General features: G+C 31.9%; 1 protein-coding gene across 1 annotated transcript; it reads left to right on the top strand.

The window, feature by feature from the left end:
- Positions 1–7,065: 7,065 nt before the first annotated feature.
- LOC149539117 (uncharacterized) lies at positions 7,066–11,808 on the top strand. Its single transcript, XM_089800453.1, has 3 exons — positions 7,066–7,757; positions 10,189–11,330; positions 11,437–11,808. Exons 1-2 carry the CDS (start codon positions 7,622–7,624, stop codon positions 11,175–11,177), a joined length of 1,125 nt encoding a protein of 374 aa, XP_089656579.1. The 5' UTR covers positions 7,066–7,621; the 3' UTR covers positions 11,178–11,330; positions 11,437–11,808.
- The last annotated feature ends 8,184 nt before the right edge of the window (positions 11,809–19,992 follow it).

The following is a 19,992-nucleotide window of genomic DNA, read 5'->3' as shown; positions in this document are numbered from 1 at the left end:
TAGAGGAAATAGAGTATAGATACATAAGAGCCAAACATTAAGAAAAATAACATAAGATAAAGATAGTGAGGAAGCAATGAATGACTATACATGTAAATGAGAATAATTCTAAGTACAATTTAGTATTGTACATAATTTGAATTCAATACCACTTAGTACATTGTTATTGAATTGGTAATGCTACATGTGCATGAAATATTGGTCCTAATGGTTGGGGCCCTGCCGCTGAGTTGATGTTGGGGGTGGGCGGGAGATACTTAAGTAATGAGTAATGATAAATCAACACCTAGGGAATGTAATATATCTTTCGCAATAAACGTCCCAGAATGCGTTGCTATTTATTAATAAATATTTGACAGCGCAGCGGCCTTCATTTTAAGTCTTTATCTAACACGGTTATCTAACGCGGCTAACATCTGTTCAGCCCTGTGTCTTTTTTATTACCATAACATTGTGGACGCATAACCATTTAAAGCTAAAGCTTAAATGTAGTCCCAATCGAGGGAAATCTTAGGAAGACGGACAAAAGTAGGTCCCTATCGACGATGAGATATTGTGATTGCGAAGACTTTACACTCCATAGAGAAAATGAATGGCGATGAAGAATTTACGGTGGGAATGGAAAATATTTGATGATATTTGGACCAAAATGCTTTCGCCAGTACTTTGTTGGTAAGGTCTGTTGAATATTTTCTCTAGAAACTTATGACCTGTACTCCGGATCTTGGACCAGATTTCAGAAATGCTTGAAAATGTCTCCCAAGGTATAATATTTCTTGTTCTAATGGCGTCAATGCCCTAAATTTCATTTTCTTGGCGGAGGTTTCATGGCTGCGTGAATCGGAAGCAACTGTCAGGGGAAAGAAAGCTATTTTATACAAATCGCTGATGCGAGCAGCTCTGCTGAAACCCTAGTTTTTAGTAGAGTGAAAAGCGAGAGGAAAAAGTGGGGAAGCAAAGAGATGGATCAAATCTGATTCTGGATCGGAAAGAGTGCTTTCATGTGAGTAATTTTTCTTTCATTTTCGATCGCTCTGCAAAGGAAAGTTCCGCTATTATTTCTGCGCTCTCGAGAGTAGTTGCAGGAGATATGGAAAAGCAGATGCCTGAATTGGTCAATGGACTCAAGAGACAGAGAGATGATCGGCAGGTGACGGAATCACAAATCAAATCCGTCTGAAGACAGAAACTGCTGATGATTCCTTGTTTTGTGCACCTTCTCGAGGATATTATTGTCTCATTCAACTCATAACCTTGTTCTGTTTTTACGTTAAATTTCAATTTGTTTTTGCGATTCGTAAAGTAATTTAAGCGACATAACATAGATAAATCAAGTGTCCTTTCAAGGATCAATGCAAAATACTTTGTTAGGTTCGTATAGAGCGAGGGATTAAACAAAGAATTATTGTCTTTCGTTGTTCCGATGTTCAAGAAAATAAAATAAAATAAAAATCATTTTGCTGCGAAGCAGTTCCAAAGCCCTTGTTTAAAACATAGAGTTTTTATTAGACAAATACTTTTGAAGAAGTATTACGTCCCTAACTCAATTCTACAGAGTAAATAATAAGAGGAACATTTTCCACGACAGTCATTTATTCGGCCAAAGTGTTCAGGTTCTACCTTTGGTGCAAATCTGCGGCCTGTATTGAACTAGAATCGAATGAGATTGCCTACGTCAGCAAATTTACGAGTTTGATCATACTTTTAAATTATTGCAGTCGAATTCTGCCCAACCTTTAAAAAATTAAGAGATGAATTTCAAATTTGGGCGAAAATAAATCGCAACTCTGACGCAATTGTTATATGCATTTGGCATGTTTTTGCTGGCTAATCCGAGCCGGAGGTTTCAAATGAAACCTCTATTTCCATATGCAATAGTATGCATTGAATCTTTAGAATTTACAATTAAAATATATATGTATTCAAAATATATTCCTTGAAAATCTGACTGTCCATAGTATTTCCGTGTCAGTTATTCAGTATCCTTGTTCTGATAGTATATTGTTTAGTGTAAAGCAAAATATTAATTTACAAATTTATATTAGAAATAAGAAAAATAGAAAAACCAATAAAATAAGGTTTGTTCAATTATGGTATATTTTCATTTGCAAAAACTATACATTATTTTGCACTGATTTTAAGAAAACACAAGATATGATATATTTATATTTTAAAAAAAAATTCGTCTAAATCAATTGTCCCTATTTTGATAGACGTTCCAGATCATATTCAATAATTCATTCACTATCTGAAATGGTTAGTTCAAATCTGAAATTTAGATTACAAAGACATTCTTTTGAATAGTACATAAGCTATATAAAACTCAGGCCAATAATATTATTCTTGAAGACTAATTTTAAGTAAGACCAGCAAAGCAGAATACTTCGCTTATACCTAACTAAATATTCAAAACCAATAACGTGAATCTGTAATGGGTTTGGTCTATGACAATTACAAACCGGTTAACACCTGTCAGTCTAAGCTATTAGAAGTAGTAGAGAAACATTCAGTGGGGGCCCTAGGAAGACTAGCCACACCTATAGATATAAATTTATAGCCTGAGTCTGCTAATACGAAAGCAAAGGCAATAGAAAACAACAACGTGCCATTTATTTGAAACCTGTAGACAATCACATTTCCCATGAAACCTCTCGGAATAGAGGAAAAACCTAATCTTGCTTGTTTCCAATGTCAGAAAAGGAAAGTATTCAAAACATGCGGCAAGAGATATATAAACATTTTTTACCCTTATAACGTGATCTTAAATCCACTCACTTGAATTTTCTTATAATTGATATTTGGTCTGATATATTCTAGAAAGGAACACACATAATGAAGTTGTTGGTAAGTATCTTTTAAGATTTAAGATTAACTTATCTATATTTTAATAATATATTTTTTTAATTAACATTATTAGTCATTTTTAATTACAAAAGCTTGTAATCCATTGGTTGTAGATGATGAGAAAGTGAGAGGAAGTTCCAGTCTGAAAATTAATGTCATTGGTACTGATGATATGATTTGTGTAATTAAATATTAAATAATTTTATGATTATCAACATTAATTATTCCATATTACAATCGTAGATGGTTGTATACTTTCACAGAATCAAGTCGAGGTTGTTAATGTTGGTGAAGGTGATACAACTACAAAATTTCCAATCCATTATTCTTAACAAACTTTTCATTTTTCTCAATATTATTGACTTTTACATTGTTATTAATATTGTAGATGGTCAAAATTCATCTAGCACTATCAATGATAAGTTTCAAAAATTAGTTGATTATATAAATTCATTTCTCTAAAATTTACCAACTAGTGATCATGACAAAGACATTTTTAGTCCATATGTTGATAGATTTAGAGATATTCATGCATCTCTTGCTTCATCTTCCAAATTCGAACCAATTCTTGGCTCAGATAACATGTCTATGAAATGAATTCCACCATGGTTTAGTCCAAGAGAAATGAAAAGAAAAAAAGAATTCCACTCACCAAAAATGAAAATCCCTATCTAGAAACTTAAATAGTAGATTTGAGGAGTGTGAAAATTTCCAGTTTCCCTCAATAGGACACAAAAACAAAAAGCAGAAAAAGGTCACAAATCGCTTAGGCATAGCTATCAAAAAAGAAAGACATATTATTAGACAACAAGGTGAGTGCATTTAAAAATAATAATTTTAGTAAGTTACATAAAAAATTTCCTTACTATTATTTCATCTATTAAATATATGTCATTATAGGTTTGGTTGATCAAGAAAGCACTCTATGACGTTAGTTACCTTTCTCCATTGATTTAAACCATACAATAATAGAAGAAGTGCAATATACAAATGGTAAGTTTTTTAATGTTAAAAACCTTTATTACTTTTATTAAAAAAATCTTTGTCCTTATTTTTAACCACTTTTGTATATTTTTAAACAAACAAATCAAATATAATTGGTAGAGATCAAAAATCAATGCTCGATATTATCCCCACCTATACCTTTCAACAAATTGTTACATGTAGCTAGTAATTCTAATAGTTTTTAGATTAATAACATAAATTAATTTCACACTTGAACACTTTACCGAAGCTAACACATTAAATATGAATTTTGTTATAGCTTTGGATGGTCAACAAGAAGCTCAACAACTTGTGTTGCCATTTTCTATTGATCTTAACCAAAAATTAACAACAATAGATGTAATACAAACTAGATATGGTAATGACATTATAAAAATATAAATAAATCAATTATTAGTCTTTACTTTGTAAATTTATTTTATTGAAATTGACATATTAAATGTTCATGCTATTGTAGGATTAGATGATCAACGAAAAAATCAAGAACAAATGTCACCTTTTTCCATTGAATCCAATCAGACACCAACAAAAAATGATTTAATGGAAGTGCGATATGGTAATGGAATTATGAAATGAACATAATTTTTAGTATTTAATTTACAAATGCATTTTAATTTTATTCAAGATATATGTTAGATGTTATTTCTTTTGCAGATCTAGCTTATCAACAAACCATTAAAAAACATGTGGAAGCATCTTTTATTGATCTTAATCAAATAATGACATAAATGAACACAATACAAAGTTGAGATGGTAAGGAAAATATGTAATGAATTTTAATCAATTATGTACTTTGGTTTGAAAATTATTCTTATTATTAACTCAATACATTTGCAGGTCTTGATGATATCTGTATGGAGTATAACGATGAATGTTATTTTCTAAATTGATTGAACTGGTAAAATTGGTTCCAATCAAAAGAGGGTTTAATATAAGTTAAGGAAAAATTCTTTACTATGAGGGATTTTCAAAACTTATTGCAGTATTTTATCATCCAAATACTACTTTCTTTATTTTATGCTTTTGCAAATGATTTGATTTGTTCTCATGGTGAAAGCATTATGATGCTTTGAGTTATAGTTTTTGTACTCTAATTGTTCACCGTCATGTGTTTATGTTATTTCCAACTTCTCATGTAGAATTTTGAATAAGTTAGCATGTAACATTTGACTAAACTTTAATATTGTAATAACACAAATATTGAAGTAACATATAAGTGTATGATTATGAATAACATGGTCAAATGAGCATTTTTTTGTAACATATGAGCATGGTTTTGAATAATATGTTCAAACTAAAGATTTGTTCTCATTCTTAGTAATGACTATTGTGAACCTTGCATGCCTATTCTTGGTAGCAAGCTAGAACCTAGATCATTTCTCTTTATTGAAATGTAAAATGAATGCAAATAGATTTATTAATTAAAATATTTGTTATACATTTATCTCCTTAGTCTATTCTCTCGAATTATAATATAAATACTAACATATGATTTTTTTATTAAATATAAGATTCAAAAATCATTCATTAGTTTCCAAAGAATTAAATATTTTTAAGTCTTATAATCTAATTAAGAGAAAAAATTAAAGATATACTTAAACATTTCTTAATCAATCAAAAAATAAAAAATAATATCTATAGAATAACTTACCAATTTTGATTTAGTAATATACCAAAGTAAAAATTATTATTAAAATAATAATGAATTTTAACCAAAAATAATAATTATAATATATATATATATATATATATATATATATATATATATATATATATATATATATATATATATATATATATATATATATATATTATTAGTATTATAATAACTTTTAAGTAATAATAAAATTAATTAAATTTGAATAATGTAAAACTAAAATAAAAAAAATAAAAAAAAATGACCGAATATAATTTTATATCTGTGGGCATATTTATGTTTATTATTAATGTTGTACAACACATCTTTCTGATGGAATGAAATACATCTGAAGTCATCATGTCCTTAGGTGTTGTGAACTATGATGAAAGTATGACAAAGGTGATGTGTGAAAGGCAATCAATGGACATGACATGTATCTATGGATGGGTTTGATGCATACAAATGGGGGGCATGAAATGTTTTCCATGGTTTTCAACGGTGCAAATAAATTGTACCATAGCCGGTGCCTAGAAAGGTTGATAGAGATGTATAAAAAATAGAAAGAAACATAAGGTTAAAGCATAGAGGAAATAGAGTATAGATACATAGGAGCGAAACATTAAGAGAAGTAAGACAAGATAAAGATAGTGAGGAAGAAATGAGTGACTATGTATGTAAACAAGAATAATACAAGTAAAAATTAGTATTGTACAAAATTTGAATTCAATACTACTTAGTACATTATTATTGAATTGGTAATGCTACATGTACATGAAATATTGGTCCTATTGATTAGGGCCTTGCCGCAGAGTTGATGTTGGGGGTGAGTGCGAGATACTTAAAGGCAAAAAGTAATGAGTAATGATGAATCAACACCTAGGGGGAATGTAATATGTCTTTCGAAATCAACAGCCCATAGGGGAGAGGACCCAGTGCTTGAACACCCTAAATTCACACTTATCAAAACCTTATGTAAAAATATTAAATTGCTCTCAATTTTTTATAGTAGCTTACTTAGTGAGTCGCCTACTTACAACTAAGGTTTCAAGTCCACGTCACTTGTTATGATGCTACACTAGCATGCTTTTTGCCAACTTCTCCAAAACGACCCAAAAAAAAGTGGGACCAATGGTCATGCATAAAGGGTACCCATAGTTGAACAGCTAATGTAGCATCACATCATTGGTCAATTTTTATAACTAAGGGTACATTTTATTCAATTTTGGGTAGTCAAAATTGTACTAACAATTTTAAAGTCACAAATATTGGTACAATGTTGTCAAAAAAATTGGACATTAAGTCAATAAGTGTAGGTATCAAATGAACCACTAGTATCACAACTATTGGAAAATGTTCAAGTACCGAGTCCTCTCCCCTAATGCATTGCTATTTATAAATAAATATTTGACAGCTTAGGAGCCTTTATTATAAATCTTTATCTAACGCGGCTAACATATGTTTAACCCTAAGTCTTTTTTATTACCATAACATTGTGGACGCATCACCATTTTAAAGGTAAAGCTTAAATGTACTCCAAATCGAGGGAAATCTTAGGAAGACGGACAAAAATAGGTCCCATTCGGCAATGAGATATTGTGATTGCGAAGACTTTGCACTTCATAGAGAAAATGAATGGCGATGAAGAATTTAGGGTGAAAATGGAAAATATTTGATGATATTTGGACCAAAATGCTTTCGCCAGTGCTTTGTTGGTAAGGTCTATTGAATATTTTCTCTACAAACTTACGACCTGTACTCCGGATCTTGGACCAGATTTCAGAAATGCTTGAAAATGTCTCGCACGGTATAATATTTCTTGTTCTAATGGCGTCAATGCCCTAAGTTTCATTTTCTTGGCGGAGGTTTCATGGCTGCGTGAATCGGAAGCAACAGTCAGGGGAAAGAAGGCTATTTTATACAAATCGCTGATGCGAGCAGCTCTGCTGAAACCCTAGTTTTTAGTAGAGTGAAAAGCGAGAGGAAAAAGTGGCGACGCAAAGAGATGGATCAGATCTGATTCTGGATCGGAAAGAGGAGTGTTTTCATGTTAGTAATTTTTCTTTGATTTTTGATCGCTCTGCAAAGGAAAGTTCCGCTATTATTTCTGCGCTTTCGAGAGTAGTTGCAGGAGATATGGAAAAGCAGACGCCTGAATTGGTCAATGGACGCAAGAGACAGAGAGATGATCGGCAGGTGACGGGAATCACAAGTCAAATACGGCTGAAGACAGAAACTGCCGATGATCCCTTGTTTCGTGCAGCTTCTCGAGGTTATTATTGTCTCATTCAACTCATAACCTTGTTTTGTTTTTACGTTAAATATCAATTTGTTTTTGCGACTCGTAAAGCAATTTAAGCGACATAAGATAGATAAATCAAGTGTCCTTTCAAGGATCAATGCAAAGTACATTGTTAGGTTCGTATAGAGCGAGGGATTAAACAAATAATTATTGTCTTTCGTTGTTCTGATGTTCAAGAAAATAAAATAAATTAAAAATCATTTTGCTGTGAAGCAGTTCCGAACCCCTTGTTTAAAACATAGAGTTTTTATTAGACCAATACTTTTGAAGAAGTCCATAACTCAACTCTACAGAGTAAATTATAAGAGGAAAATTTTCCACGACAATCGTTTATTGGGCTACAGTGTTCAGGTTCTACCTTTGGTGCAAATCTTCGGCCTGTATTGAATTGGAATCAAATGAGATTACCTGCGTCAGCAAATTTACGAGTTTGACCATACTTTTAAATTATTGAAGTCGAATTCTGCCCAACCTTTAAAAAATTAAGAGATGAATTTCAAATTTGGGAAAAAATAAATCGCAACTCTGATGCAATTGTTATATGCATTTGGCATGTTTTTGCTGGCTAATCCGAGCCGGAGGTTTCAAATGAAACGACTATTTCCATTTGCAATATTATGCATTGAATCTTTAGAATTTACAATTAAACTATATATGTATTCAAAATATTGTCCTTTAAAATCTGACTGTCTTTAGTATTTCCGTGTCAGCTATTTTCAGTTATTCAGTATCCTTTTTCTGATAGTATATTGTTTAGTGTAAAGAAAAATATTAATTTACAAATTTATATTAGAAATAAGAAAAATAGAAAAGCCAAAAAAAAAAGGCTTGTTCAATTTTAATCTATTTTCATTTGCAAAAACTATACATTATTTTGCACTGATTTAAGAAAACATAAATATGATATATTTATACTTAAAAAAATTGTCATCTAAATCAATTGTCCCTATTTTAATAGACGTTCCAGATCATATTCAATAATTCATTCACTATTTGAAATGGTTAGTTCCAATGTGAAATTTAGATTACAAAGACAATCTTTTGAATAGTACATAAGCTATAGAAAACTCGGGCCAATAATATTATTCTTGAAGACTAATTTTAAGTAAGACCAGTAAAGCAGAATACTTCGCTTATACCTAACTAAATTTTCAAAACCAATACGTGAATCAGCAATGGGTTTGGTCCATGACAATTACAAACCATTGAACACCTGTCAGTCTAAGCTTATTAGGAGTTGAGAAAATTAACAAAGCTATTAGAAGTAGTAGACAAAAATTCAGTGGGGGCTATTAGAAGTAGTAGACAAACATTCAGTGGGGGCCCCAGGAAGACAGCCACACCTAGAGATATAAATTTATAGCCTAAGTCTACTAATACGAAAGCAAAGGCAATAGAAAACAACAACGTGCCATTTATTTGAAATCTGTAGACAATCACATTTCCCATGAAACCTCTTGCAAAAGAGGAAAAACCTAATCTTGCTTGTTGCTAATGTCAGAAAAGCAAAGTATTCAAAACATGCGGCAAGAGATAAATAAACATTTTTAACCCTTATAAAGTGATCTTAAATCCACTTGAATTTTCTTATAATTGATATTTGGTTTTGTAGTTAATTGATACTTGGTTTTGTAATAATTTAGCAAAAACAGAAATATGATATAGTTGTATTCAAAAATGTCTTTGAAATCCATTGTTTGGAATAAATATTTCAGATCATATTTAATGATTCATTCACTCTGTTTGAAATGATAAGTTCCAATCTGAAATTTAAATTAGGAACAGAATCTTCTGAATACTACAGAAAATATACCAATAATATTATTTTCGAAGACTAATTCAAATAAGAGCAGCAAAGCACAACATGATCAACTTTCTTTCCAATTTTGTGAATATGACATAATACTTCGTTTATAGCGAACTAAATATTCAAAACCATTTAAGGTGAATCTTCAAATAGACTGGTCCATGACAATTACAAACCGTTGAACAACAGTCAGTCTAAGCTTATTAGGAGTTGAGAAAATTAACAAAGCAGTAAATAGTAGCCAAACATTCAGTGGGGCGCCTGGGAAGACTAGCCATGTTTATAGATCTACATTTATAGACTAATCTGCTAATACTAACAGCACCGTGTCATTATTTGCAATTTTTAGACGCTCACTTTTCCCATGAAACTTTCTCTTTATACAGAGGAAAATCCTAATCTCCCTTGTTTCTAATGTCAGAAAAGCAAAGCATTCAAAACATGCGACAAGAGCTAAACGAACATATTTTACCCACATTTCCCTTACAAGATTCAACCATTTAAACAACAGAAGTGTAAATGTATATCACTAGAATGACAACTTGTGTGCAAATGATGTGCAAAACTCACTAATTGCAATTTCATGGCATGCAGAATCTTACAGTACGATTATGCAACATCGGGATAGAAACGATGTAGAGTTAGACAGACCAACGATGAAAGAGAAGGGAATCCATTCAGTCGAAGCAGCCGCGAAACCCATGGAATGGGAAGCGCAGCAAGAGAGGAAGGCGAAATATAGAGGAGTGAGACAGAGACCATGGGGTAAATGGGCGGCAGAGATAAGGGACCCGAAGAAGGCAGCTCGAGTATGGCTGGGCACATTCGAGACAGCAGAAGGCGCAGCAAAAGCCTATGATGACGCCGCTTTAAAATTCAGAGGAACAAAGGCCAAACTCAACTTCCCCGAAAGAGCCTCCCTCAACATCACCGACCTAACTTCATTTAATAATATTAATAAAGTCGGTGTGAAAGGAAATGAGGGAAATGGCATCATCGTCAGCAGTTCGCAAACCCCAGACGCAAGCTCCACGTTGAGGGATTTCCCATTTGCATCCGCACACCAAATGTCGACGGTAGCGGAAAGTTGTGGTGCTTTACCACACGGCGCAGCTTATTTTGACTTCCCTCGTCCTTTCAGTGCCACTTCCACATCTTTATCTTACCCTCCACAGATTTTCGAAAATACCCAACCTCATCACAATCCACTGATTGATGTGAAACCGGCTGACAGTAATTTCAGCCGTGATGGTCGTTTTTTACAATCTTATCAGCAGCACTCAACAAACCTTCCACTCTTCTCCATTGGTGATCAGAGAAGTATTGACAATGGACACTTTACTAGGACACCAATTTTCAGTTCATCGACGTACCCACGTCACAACTCCTTGATCTACAATAAAATGTTTAATCAGCATTACATCCAATTGCCTTCCTCTATGGAACAGGAAAAATTGCAGGAAATTTCACAAAAGACTATTTTAAAAGCATCTGGCAGCATGGCAGCTACTCAATCAGAGTCAGACTCATGCGATGCTTCAGCCGTTCTTCCTTCACATAATTGGCACTGTCAAGATCCATGACTAAAAGAAAGCAATAAGCCACAGTTTCGAAAGACTAGTTTTGCGAGCGGATCAGTAAATTTTGAGGATTCAAACAAGGATGCATACATGGGAATGTGCACATTTCCGTGTTAAAGCATATGCTACTCTCTGGAGTCATTATCCTGGCCTGAGGTAAGGCGAAACTCTATTTGTTTATGTATCTCTTTATGATTCATCTATTTGAGATGCACGTCTTATATCTAATCAGACTAATGGGGGTGAAATTTCTGATTTCCAGCTTGAAGTATATATTTATGATGTAATCAATATTCATTGGAGGTCCTTCGAATGCCATTGTTCCTTTTAGACTAAACGGGAGCGAAATATTGGATTTTCTTGAAGCTTTTGAGGCTGTTCACAGGACTATGCCGCGGTTTAATTTGGAAACACTTTTCTAGAGATCTGCTTGTGAGGTCTAAACAGACAACATTAATTGCACTTTGACGTTTGCTTTACACAATCAGGATAGATTCTACAATGAGCTTAGAAATTAGTTTCTCCTCTAAATTCTCTAATACTTGAAGAGGGCTAGCAAGAATTCTCACTCTTCTTTTTGAGACATTGAAATACTGTGATATAAAATGAATAAAGGATAGTAGGTTTGCCATAAGATGACTGACTGTAATGGGCAGAAGTAAAATCCTTCCAAAAAGCTCTAGTCTTGGATTGTTAAATATATTAATATTTTGTAAAATTTAAATATTAATTTGTTCTACATAAACAGGTAGGGCAGATGTTTGCAAGATGCTTAAGGGATGGATAAGTAGACACAAAATGGTCCTCGGTGTTAAACAAAATACTCCCAAAGAACTTTCTCACCGTGAGCTCTTCGCCATAGACATGATATAACTTTGTCCCGTCCCACTTAATTTTAGTTGTCTTATACTTCCTTTCTTCCATGTTTTATTAGTAATACAGCCCGTAAGATCTTATCTGTTGATAATTATATTTGCTTTATAATTATATTTGGTAAGACTAGTAGTATTTTTCTAAAGACAGCATTTAGAAAACTGAGTTAACCGTAACCGGGCTATTTAGGGTAGAATGCAGTACTGCTCCCAGTTCAGATTGTCAAGGGAATGAAGTAGAATGGTCCAGTGGATTATTGTGGTAGCGTGAAATACTTGCTTACGTTCTGCTTAACTCTACAATGAGATCTATTCCTTCATTGAATGTGCAGGATGTTTATTATTATCACGAATTATCCTTTCAACAAAACTGTTTGAAAGCATAGGATGGAAAAGTTTTTAAGAAAAGGAACAGTTTGAAGGTGTTTGGAAGCATACGAAGGAAAAGTCATAATAAAAACAGTTTTATACATTTTGAAAAATATGAAAAATCAACTTGCAAACGTGGCTTGAGATCAGGAATTCATATCTTTCTAAAGATTTAGGTATACAACCTCCCACGTCTTCTCTTGTGGGCTACGCAATAATCACTAATGATTATTCAAGCTCCTTTAAATGTATGGCAAATTAATGGGTGGATCTTTAGAAGTTCAAGGTGTGCTTAGTTCGTGTTATGTTTAATAAGTGTTATGACAAATTAAAGTTTCATGGTAACTTTTCTTTTCATTTTGAATGGATAGGTTTTTTTAGTTATTGATTTAAATGATGAAAATATAATATTAGTATAAGTTTAATGAAGTTGACTTTAAAAAGTTTTAATTCTAAGGGGTCATCTTTGAATATAATTTGAACATGAATGAAAATATCACAATTTATTTTATTAATATTTTCTAGATGACAAAGTATTTGTTTGTTTGTAGATTAAATTACTTTCATTTATGTGGGATAGGAATCAAATTATATGAGATAGGCATTTGTGTCTTAAGGGATTAGGAGTTTCAAAGTACATCTAGGATAGACATCTAGCACTTAAGTTGGGTTAGGCATCCATCAATTAAAACAAGATGAGAATCAAATCATCAAATAAGATAGGTAACATAATGTTCTAGGTAAGAGTAAATCATAATTTTTTGTTGCAATTATATTTTTGAAAATACACTATTGTAATGGAATCACCTAAACTCACCATCATTCAAAGTATTAAAAAATTGTTTGGTATCACCTCATATTTGACCTAATATCTTCGAGAGATAGGAAAATATAATCTAGGGTTTCTTCTTAGTATGCAAAGGATATTCTATATTATTTAACATTAATTTTTTTTAATCCAATGCCTTCACTTAATAATCATCTTTATTTATGATGAGAGGCTCATAACCTAAAGTGGTCCTTACCTTTCTCTTTCTTACCTATTTCATTTACACCTTAATCATATAGTCACATCACCCAATCCCTTTGTATCAAGATAAATGAATATCCATACAAGTATAATCAACTATAATAATTATATATAACCAAAATCTCTATTGGGTTTAGTACAATCACACTTATAGATGCTAACTCATTTTAATTATGTTGTTAATCTAAGTTGGATTTAGTAACCTCCTTGAATTCTATCTGGAGAATGTGTCATTACTCACAAACTTTTTATAAGGATGATATCATTACTCCAAAAGAGGAACTATATTTATAAAAAACTTTTTATAGGCCAACCCCCATTTTGGCTGCTTCTTAATATCAATTACTATATTATAAAAGAAATTTAAAATATTGGATATTTTTAATTTGGTTATGTAAAAATAAATATATTACAATGTTTAAAATTTGGTAGCATGGTTCCAATTATTTTGTATGGTATTAGAATTCGACATAAATAGTATTATTCAATAATGATGAGAAAGAAGTTATGTTTACATGTTGCAATGAACCTATGAACGTGTTATAGGTATTTGACATAGACAAAATTATTCATGTCATGAGGAAGATATAGTTAGTTGTTGAAGATTTTATATTTTAATATGTATGCTTCCTTAATTTCTTTTTCCACAAAGAAAGATATTGAGCTATATTAGTAAAATGAAGGACAAAGTGATCAAGGATTAAGAGAAGTGCTTCATCTATAGGCATTTTGATACTTAAGATATGGAATATATATTCCAATGTGTTCCTTTAGTCTATGAATTGTATGAAGGTCTTTTAAGGAAAGTGATAAATTTGAGCATGTAATCATCATGTAAAATGTATTCCTTGGTAAAAAATTAAGAGTCTAAAATGGACACCCTATCCTTAGTTTTTAATGTGAGGATATGATCCTCTACAGTTTTTCATATTTGAAATTACTAGTTTTAATTTGTTAGCCATGACAAATTGGATCATCCCCATTTTGGCATTCTTATTTTTTATTCAAGTATACATTCTTGTTGTGTCCCATATGAGTTTCCTTTCCATTGATTTTTTTATAGAAATATACTATTATAAGTTCTCTATTAACGTTAAAATAGGTTTTGAAGGGATCCCAAAACCTTTATAATCTCATAGTAGATAGATTTTAAAATAAGACCATAAGCCAACAAAATAACTATGTGAATAATTAACCATCAAAAAAACTTCAAGGAATGAGAAACAATCCTAAATAGGGGCAAGACATCAACCATAAGCTAAACTTCAAAGTCAAAGAAAAGAGGATGAGGAGACAAACATGTTTAAAATAATAGCTAAAGAAATAACACTAGTTAAATGAACTGTCTAAGAGGGAAATTAGTATCCTTCTTAAGGTCTTCAAGTCTTTGGAGGGCTTCATCCAACTTACATTGTTCTTTGGGTTCAACAAATATGTTTTTCTTTATATTTGATCTAGTGCATTTGTTGGGACCAGCAATAGTTCTAGCCGAAGGATCCATATGATTTCCTTAGTTAATGATCTCTTGTCTCTCAATCATTGAATGGAAATATTTTTAATTAAGAAAATGGGCTTTAACTCATTTATGATTGTGTAAAAGGATAGTTCTCAACACTACCATATTCCTTTCAATCCCATCCAAGATGTCTTGCACTTTGGAGTCAATCGTCTGAAGGATATTCTTCAACGTGCAATCAACAATCTTGTTGATGGTGGTCTTTTTGTCCTCAATTATTTTACCCTTTTTTTTTCCTCCATAATTTCATCTCTAGTCTAATCTAGCTAGTAGAAACCCTTGGGCTTCTTTTTTTTGTTCTATAGATTTTACACTTTTTAGCAATCTCTTTTACACTATAGTTTAGGATCTTAATTTTTTTAATAAATCATTTATCAATGTAGAAGGAATAAGTATATATATCTTTGACCATTTCTAAGATAGCCATGGTATTGTCTCTCAAGCTATGCCCAATCTAACTACTTTAAAGTGTCCTTCCTGTCTGTATTATCATCATGAGGTCTACCCTCTTGGTTATCTCTATTTTTTGTTCCTTAATTCAGGAGAGTAATAGACTTTTTATAATGTACATATGGGAAATATTACCTTGATTTTCCACTTTAATATGAATATTATTGTGCTCAAGATTTCTATCATTCTTAGTTTTGATTTCCTCTTTTTCCTCGTCCCTCATCCTTTTTCTTAGCCCTTTCATCTCTAATTTTTCTTAGGATGGTTGTAGTTTCATTATATGGAGTCATTTTATCTTCATTTTCCTCAGAGCCCTTTAATTTAGAACCCTATATGATATTTTCCTTAGTTTCATACCTGGTATTATAGATTTCCTCACTTCAATGATTCACATTCTTAATTCTTTTACCATTTTTTAACCATCTCCTCAGATTTAGAGGATTCCTTCAAAGTATCACCATCCTCATTTTGGTAACCCATGTCATCTTCTCGATCTAAGTAATGAAAAGATGATTTTTTAAAAAAAAATAATCTTCTTGGAGTCATGATTCCTCATTTAATTTTTTCTGTTCCCTGGGGCTTTCCTCTTCAAACTGTTTGCATTGAGCCACAAAATAGACTATGATAAGCTAAAGACCAATAAAAATTTATGTCTTAGTTGAGTCTAATTTTTTATATTACTATTAGGATTTAATTGTGTAAGTTTTTAGTTTAACTTCAGAATTAAATATTTAAATGCTTATAGCAATATCATAATTTTCCTTATTGTGGAAAATATCTGCTACTTATGAGTCTAAATTGTGAATAGAAGAATTAATATTGATTATATTTTCAATTAATTTTTTATTTGTTAACAAATTAAACTATGGTAGATGATAGGAAGTAGTCCATGTTTATCAACTTTAGTGGAGACATTTTTGAAAAAATGGAGGTGAAATTGAATGATATAAAAACAATAACAACTATTACACTTAATATAATAAAAATGTAAAAGGAGTTATTATCAATGCTAATGATACTAGGAGGAGAAATGCCATTGAATGCTAATTGAACAATTATTTTATGAAAATTTAATAAGTATACCTTGATCTTGTGTTTGAAATTAACAAAGTACTTGTAGTTGGGTCTCATTAAATAAAATAGTTTTTAGAGAAAAGAAGAAAGATATTGATATAATTTATTTTGTTTGAGTTATGAAAATTGATTTATAGGAAAATAATAAAGGTGGTATGTTTATAGCTCAAATTAATTCCTTTTTACAAATTATATATATACGAAATAGGTAATATCTTTCTTTAATCTTCCAACATACTTACCATATCTATATTGAACTTGAATATTGTGATTGAGGGAAGATTCTAAATGAATAAGTTAGAAAGGATGTTGATAAAAGGATTGATAACTTTTCTCTAATGGATAAATAATATATATTCTTATAGTAGTAAAGTCGATACAAAAAGATGTAAGGTTAGAAAATCTTTGTCATACTAGGTAAAAGTATGTCTAATTAGTACAATTCATTTACGATGATTTAAAATTTATCAATTTTAAATACTTATATATATATATATATATATATATATATATATATATATATATATATATATATATATATATATAGTATATTTGAATATGTTTTGCTCTTAGTTATTAGAAAAGTGAATGTTCTTATTAGAAATTATTTGTGAGCATCGTGTTTCACTTTAATTTTGTTCGAGACTTGGTCAAAATATCAAATGAATAAAGTGCAACATGATCTCTATGGGGGATAAAGACATTGTGTGATGGAGGAATTCACATAATATTAATTTAGTTTCTCATTTGAGATGATGCTCTACATGAGAAGTTCTTTTTGAGTCTTTCATTTCTTTTTCTTCTTTCCGTCATGTATTCTTTTAGGTTTTAATGGCAAAAGATAACATAAGTAGAGTTTGAGTACGTAGATAAAATTTTACATAGTCTCTCTTACATTTTTTCCTAGTAGGGAATTTAAAAGAGTGATCTTCTTTAGTTGTTAGAGATAACTTTATGGATATTTACCCTCAGTTTGGTATAAAGACCTTTTTTTAATTTCATATGATTTTTATATTTTCTCCCCAACGTACATGTCTACAACAAGAATTCAATCAAGATGGAGTTTTAAAAACATATTTAGCATTGAATGAATATTCTCTAATGTATTTTCACTTACATTATGTTCAAAATTAATTAGGCTATAGATATTATCATTAGTGCCATTCAAATTTAACTCTTGGACAATAATTCTATGTTCACTACTTTTTTTGATGAGGTAACCAAATCTTTCCCATTGTTTTTATCCAAGTGAATTCATTTTTCTATTTTACCTTAATTTTCATTCTCATTACCTTTATCTTGATATGAATAATTTTTTAGATCACCAACTTACTCATCTAGAAGGATATGATTGCAGAATTGGGAGAAATTTCAATAAGAACAAAAAATATTTCATACTTATAATTTGGTATAGAAGTGTTCAAGGAGACATCGTAGTTTATAGGGGGTGAGCCTCTCTATAATAGCTAAATACCCACTTTTCTATTTTTGGGGCTACACTAATAGATTATACATTATAGGAAGAATTAGAAAATGGAGATGTGTGTGCCATGTTTATATTTGCATTGGTTTGATTCTCATTTCTCTCATCCCCATAAATGATTGTTCTATCATGGAATGTTAGGGGGTTGAACAACATCCCTAAACAAAATGTTGTTCGTAGATTGGTTGATTCTAAGTTACCGAATGTGGTTTTTATCTAGGAAACCAAGCTTACAGTGGAGGGCTTAGCTCATTGTGCTCCTCACATTTGGCCCCAGGGCAACTAGCAAGGGGTGGGAGCTCAGGACATTTCAGGGGGAGTTTCTTGTTTCTGGAACTCGAGAAAAGTTCTCCCCTTATGGTGGATTTCTAGTCGATCTTCTATCTCTTTTGTTATATCTTGTTTGGACACTAGAGAAAGATGCCTTCTTTCCAATATTATGCTCCTATTGATATTTCAAGTAAGTCGTAGCTTTGAGCTCATATTAGTTACATCCAAGCCTTAGATTCATTTCTCCCATGGATTTTGGCTGGGGACTTTAACTCTATTACTAGTCGAGATGAAAAATGTCATGGGATTGCTAGGTTGGACCCTTCTGCAAATCTTCTTAGAGATATGTTAGATTCCTTGAAGCTCATTGATGTGAAGCCAAATAATGGTGTTTTACATGGAATAATAGGAGATGTGGTGTTGAGGCTATCTTAGAAAGACTCAATAGATTTTTTGTTTCCCATTATTAGATGAATAACAGGTTGATCATGAGTTCAAAAATTCTTTATTGGAGAGGCTCGGATCATTGGCCCATCAAGCTCTCGACTACTCCTTATGAAATCACCAAAAACCCTTCTTTTAAGTTTTAGTTAATGTGGTTAAGAGACTAGTCTTTGTAGGACCTTATGGTGGATTCGTGGTATGAGGGGGTGCCTACCCATGGGACGACAATATATACTTTTTGTAAGAGGCTCCAACATGTTAAGTACATGCTGAAGAAGTGTAATAAAAAATGTTTTGGGAACCTACAGGCTTAGAGGATTGCTGCTCAGACTAGGTTAGATAATATTACTTGGTTGATTTGGGATCAAGGGAGGACCGTTGGCCTAAGTGAAGCTGAGTCGTTGGCCCTTAAAGAAATAGAAGAGTGGGAGCTTCAGGAGGAGATGTTTTGGAAGCAAAAATATCGTGTTGACTGGCTTCAGGAGGGGGATATGAACACTACATTCTTCCATAATTTGGTCAAGGCTCGAAGATAGGGGAATTCTTTTTCCTCTTTGATCTAGCTTGAAGGGGATCATCTTTCTTCCAATTTTGATATTTCTAGGGCTGTAATCAACTATTTTTTAGATCTCTTTTCTAAGGAGGATCTTGATGATAGGGAAGAGGAGAGGGAGATCTTGGATTGCATTCCTCACTTTATTTCTGGGGAGATGAATGAGGCTCTATTATGTCCTATCTTGCTACTTGAATTGGAGAAAGTGTTGTTTAACATGAAGAAAGGTAAGGCTCCTGGCCCTGATGGAGTTTTGATTGAGTTCTTTCAGGAGTTCTAGGAAATAGTGAAGTTTGATCTCCTTGAGGTGGTTCAAGAATCACATAGGAACAAATGGATGCTCAGGTCCATGAATTCTACTTTCTTGGTTCTCATACCTAAACAGGAGGGGGCTAATTAGCTAAATCAATTTAGACCTATTACACTTTATAATGTTGTTTATAAGATTATCACTAAGCTAATTGCTGAGAGACTTAAGCCTCTTCTTAGTTCTTTGTTCTCTTCGGAGCAAGGGGGTTTTGTTGAAGGAAGGTAGATTTTGGATGGTGTTGTGGTTGCAATGGAAGCTATTCATTCTATGGCTAATTATAAGGAGAGGGCTATGTTTATGGAGCTTGACATGGCTAAAGCTTATGATCGGGTGAACTGGGAATTTTTACAAAACATTCTATTGGCATTTTGTTTTGTTGAGTGGGTAAACTACATTCTTAGTTGTGTGACCTCCACTTTCGATTCTATTCTTGTAAACAGGGAACCA

This window comes from Cupressus sempervirens, chromosome 9, assembly GCF_028749045.1.
Source record: "Cupressus sempervirens isolate cs-2001-9-10 chromosome 9, ASM2874904v1, whole genome shotgun sequence".
Lineage (NCBI taxonomy): Eukaryota > Viridiplantae > Streptophyta > Pinopsida > Cupressales > Cupressaceae > Cupressus > Cupressus sempervirens.
The sequence above is the reverse complement of the archived record's forward strand: the minus strand, read 5'-3'. Positions and strand labels throughout refer to the sequence as shown.

Coding starts and splice junctions, on each gene's coding strand:
- LOC149539117 (XM_089800453.1), top strand. CDS start 7,622: ATGGAAAAGCAGACGCCTGAATTGGTCAATGGACGCAAGAGACAGAGA. Junction 7,758..10,188: donor GTTTCGTGCAGCTTCTCGAG/GTTATTATTGTC, acceptor CATGGCATGCAG/AATCTTACAGTACGATTATG.